Source organism: Penaeus vannamei, chromosome 27, assembly GCF_042767895.1.
Source record: "Penaeus vannamei isolate JL-2024 chromosome 27, ASM4276789v1, whole genome shotgun sequence".
Taxonomy (NCBI): domain Eukaryota; kingdom Metazoa; phylum Arthropoda; class Malacostraca; order Decapoda; family Penaeidae; genus Penaeus; species Penaeus vannamei.
Window position 1 is genome coordinate 30,525,223 of NC_091575.1, and position 4,694 is coordinate 30,529,916.

The following is a 4,694-nucleotide window of genomic DNA, read 5'->3' on the forward strand; positions in this document are numbered from 1 at the left end:
TTTGTTTGTTTTATTGGTAATTTGTTTTATTTGTTACCGATATTATTTTCCTTGTGTCTTTTTCCGCTGTTATTTTTTTATGAATATAATAAACTAAACTTTTAAGGTAGCTTAATTTTGGAAACGCGAAAATATTATTTGGTTTCAAACTAATTCGCTAGTATAGAATAAAGTATATATATGTAAGTATATATATACGTCGATATAAACGTATAAAAAGGTAGAATAAGAAATGCTGGAAACAGTTCATGTGAATTTAACATCTAAGTGATGGAAGTTACATGCTTCAAAGTTATTGTAACTGCTTCTTTCTACTGATTTATCTATTTCTTCTTCTTATTATTATTGTTATTACTGTCATTATTAGTTTTTCTATTTTTTGTTTTGTTTATGTCTGTGTCCGCTTGTCTCTCTCTATGTTCAAGGCAGATCAATTATTTATATTGGAAGTGTGGTACAAACTTCAAAAAGATGCAGGTATGATGTAAAGTTGGAAGTGATATTCAACAAAATATGAATACCAGATCGTTTAGATAAACCCCAAAATACAATAAGTTAGATTCTAAAATTTGATCTTAAAATCCACCATACCGATCCCATAAGACGTCTAAACCCTTAATTAAAATTCATTTTCTAAACTCGTTGTGTCCTCAGTCAACCAAAATAAAAACGAATCATTTACATATGTCCTAATAGTCCAATAAATATTCATTTAAACAAATATATGTAAACATAAAAAAAATATCTATCAGATATATATATATAAACTAATCTATCTATACCATGAATCTGATATTATGTAACTATATAAACATGTCCTTCTAACGAAAGTTCACAGGGTTAGGGCTCGCACAGTTTTACCAAACCAGCCGTGAAACCTCAATGCAAAGTCGGCCAGGTAAGTCAATGCAAAGTCGGCCAGGTAAGTAGCTCGCTCCCCAAGGCTACTGTCAAGGTGAGTGTGAGCGACACCTGCACACAGCGAGGCGAAGGGAAGGGGAACAGTGTGGAGTCAGTCGCTGTGGTTGTTTTGTTAGCATTCACCTTATTTAGGATACGATATGCTTTTTGTATATGGGAGATAAGGGTGTTGATGTCTTAAAAGAGGATTGGGATAATCTTTTATTTTTCTCTTCCTCGCTCCTTAAATATCATAATTATATGTATATATGTATGTATATCTATCTATCTATCTATCTATCTATCTATCTATCTATGCACGCATATATATGTATATATATATATTTTCATATGGATGTGTGCATATACATATGTGTATATAAATACAGATACACATATATGTACAAACACACACACACATATATCGTGTATAAATATGTATATATATTGTATATGTGTGTCTGTATATATACATAAGTATATATATATATATATATATATATATATATATATATATATATATATATATGTATCTATATGTATATATGTATATATTGCACACACACGCTTATACATATACATATGTGTGTGCGTGTGTTTATGCAAAGATAAACGGCCGTGTCCATTTTCGGATTTTCGCTCTCCAACGTGCACACACAGGTTCACACATATATCGTTTCTGATACACTGTCTATAAATATGTATAAATATATATGAGAGTGTGTATATATATATATATATATATATATATATTGCTTATGTGAACTGATGTACTTGATATAATTAACTGCACGGTATTTATCGCTGTTTACAATACCCCTAATAAAATGAATATATATACATATATATATATATATGTATATATATGTATATATGTATATATATAAATACATATATAAATATATATATATATATATATATATATATATATATATATATATATATATATATATATATATATATGTAACTATATGTATATATGTATATATTGCACACACACACATATACATATACATATATGTGTGCGTGTGTTTATGCAAAGATAAACTGCCGTGTCCATTTTCGGATTTTCGCTCTCCAACGCTCACTTCTCTTGGCGTCTTTTTAAGGTTCAGATAAATCGTTTCTGATACACTGTCTGTCTAAATAAGTGCGTGTGTATGAGCAGGTATGAGAGTGTGTGTGAAATATCTCCTTCATATATCTAATATGTATGTTTTCATGAACTGATGTAGTTGATATAATTAACTGCACGGTATTTATCGCTGTTTACAATACCCTAATAAAATGAATATATACATATATATATATATATATATATATATATATATATATATATATATATATATATATATATATATGTATATGTATATATATATATATATATATATTATATATATATATATATATATATATATATATATATATATATTATGATATTTCTCTCTCTCTCTCTCCCTTTTTCTTTTTTTTCTTTTTTTATGTACAACCTTCGCTGGATGCACAATGATCTTAGGTTTCATGTTCTTTCCCAGGACATTTTTCCCTCCTGAAACAGGCAATAGACCTGTCCTTGTCCATTAGGCCTTCGTAAAGTCACTCTACTCGTTCAGACAGAATCGCTGCTCCAGTATATAAGGCCAGAGCAACTCTCCGCAAGCACATTCAACCTCAAGATCGCATTCAGCAACACCAAAGAAAATGAAGTTTGTAAGTATATGTCGGAAGGATGGCTTCCCGCGCCGTGATGTTGTTGGGTGTGTCCCTGGTATCTGAGTGTGTGTGTGTGTCCGTGTGCCTGTAAGTATCATATGAGAACCTATGTATTTGTGTTTATATATGTATATATGTATATATATATATATATATATATATATATATATATATATATATATATATATATATATATATATATATATATATATGCGTGTGTGTGTGTGTGTGTGTGTGAGTGTGTGTGTAGATAGAAAAAAAAATATACATATATAGAGAGAAAGAGAGATAGGGAGGGGGCGCAGGAAAGAGATAGATAGATAGATAGATAGATAGAGAGAAAGACAGAGACTCAGAGAGAGAGAGAGAGAGAGAGAGGGAAAGAGAGAGAGAGAGAGAGAGAGAGAGAGAGAGAGAGAGAGAGAGAGAGAGAGAGAGAAAGATAGATAGATAGATAGATAGATAGAGAGAGAGCGAGAGAGCGAGAGCGAGAGAGAGACCTACCTATTGGTTTCCATCAACATGCATGTGGTATGAATATAAACAAGCATTTGACTTGTCCTTCCGCCACTTGTACCACGCCCCCCTCTGTTCCCCTCAGGTGTCTCTCCTGCTCGCCGCGGCCATGGCCCTGTCCCTCCTCGCGGGGCCATCCCAAGCCATGCCCGAACCCCTCGCCTTGGCTGACCCTCTGCCGGCAGCCGGTCCTTATGCCTCCGCTGACCTGCACCTCCCTCTAGGGTACCGGGGCATTGGGTACGACCGCTACAGGTACGCCCACCGGATCCATTTCGACTCCCACGGCCACCGCTACTACTTCTTCTGAGGATTGATGGTTGTATGAGAATGCAACAACTACGGTTTTCTTCTCCGATGAAATGTTTCGTTAGTTTACGGTGGAAAATGGACTGAGTTTTTTTTTCTATAGCGAAAAGTAGTAGAAATAAAATATGGATTAGCTGTTTATTGTATTATCTTTTTCCTTTTTTTTTCTTTTTGTCTCGAGCTGTCTATTCGCGAGAAAATATCTTTCAAAGTAGTATTCTAACGCTTATCTTCCTCATATATACACCTTTGTGTTTATGTGTTTGTTTATCTGTCTGTGATTTCTTTTGTAAATCTAGAATAGTTTGCAATATGTGATTTATTGGGTAATATTAACCACACTTTCAAGATAGAAAATAACAATACGGCCCAATTTTAGCTGATCAGTGTAAAAAAATACTCTAACACTGACATAAAATATCAACACATCCCAATTTTAGCTGATCACTGTAAAAAAATACTCTAACACTGACATAAATTCAATATCTTTCTTTATGTTCTCTTTGCATAAGCATAACACCCTCAATGTTTTGATAAATGTGACCAAACTTAGACAAGCCATTCGGTACCAACGATCCATAGCAGTGATCTATACTATAGTGATTAAGACTATACTATTTGATAGACAATAGTGATCGATCTTACAACGATATACACCACAGAAATCTATCCTACAGTGATATATTTCTAACAGGTGAATCGTGAAGCCTTTGAAAAAAAAATGGTGAAGGCCAATTTTTTAGACGTTTTTCAATATTCAAAATACGAACGAGCCACGCCTTTAAAGGGTATTTATATGACCTGTAGGTGAATAAAGCTGACAAATAACCGCTTTATAACGTACTTTTCCCCTCTCCTCCGCTATCGGATATTTCTAAAAATTTGAGAAGGGGAATCCCAGGTGTGAAGAGGTTACAAGCTAGTGATCTAAACACAAACGCATTACACAATAAAGTGGATCCATGTTGTATGGAACCTCCGCTGCTCACTTTGGTAATAAGCTTGTGTCTTAACGGGGACACTCATGAAGTTTTGTGTCTAAATAAGCTTGTCTTAGCACTCATGGAGTTTTGTGTCTAAATAAGCTTGTCTTAACACTCATGAAGTTTTGTGTCTAAAAAAGCTTGCCTTAACACTCATGAAGTTTTGTGTCTAAATAAGCTTGCCTTAACACTCATGAAGTTTTGTGTCTAAATAAGCTTGCCTTAACACTCATGAAGTTTTGTGTCTAAATAAGCTTGCCTTAACACTCATGA

At 33.3% G+C, this 4,694-nt stretch overlaps 1 protein-coding gene across 1 annotated transcript; it reads left to right on the top strand.

Moving 5' to 3' along the window:
- The first annotated feature begins 2,472 nt into the window (after positions 1-2,472).
- Positions 2,473-3,576, top strand: LOC138866808 (uncharacterized). The gene is made up of 2 exons (XM_070140588.1): positions 2,473-2,610; positions 3,215-3,576. Exons 1-2 carry the CDS (start codon positions 2,602-2,604, stop codon positions 3,437-3,439), a joined length of 234 nt encoding a protein of 77 aa, XP_069996689.1. The 5' UTR covers positions 2,473-2,601; the 3' UTR covers positions 3,440-3,576.
- The last annotated feature ends 1,118 nt before the right edge of the window (positions 3,577-4,694 follow it).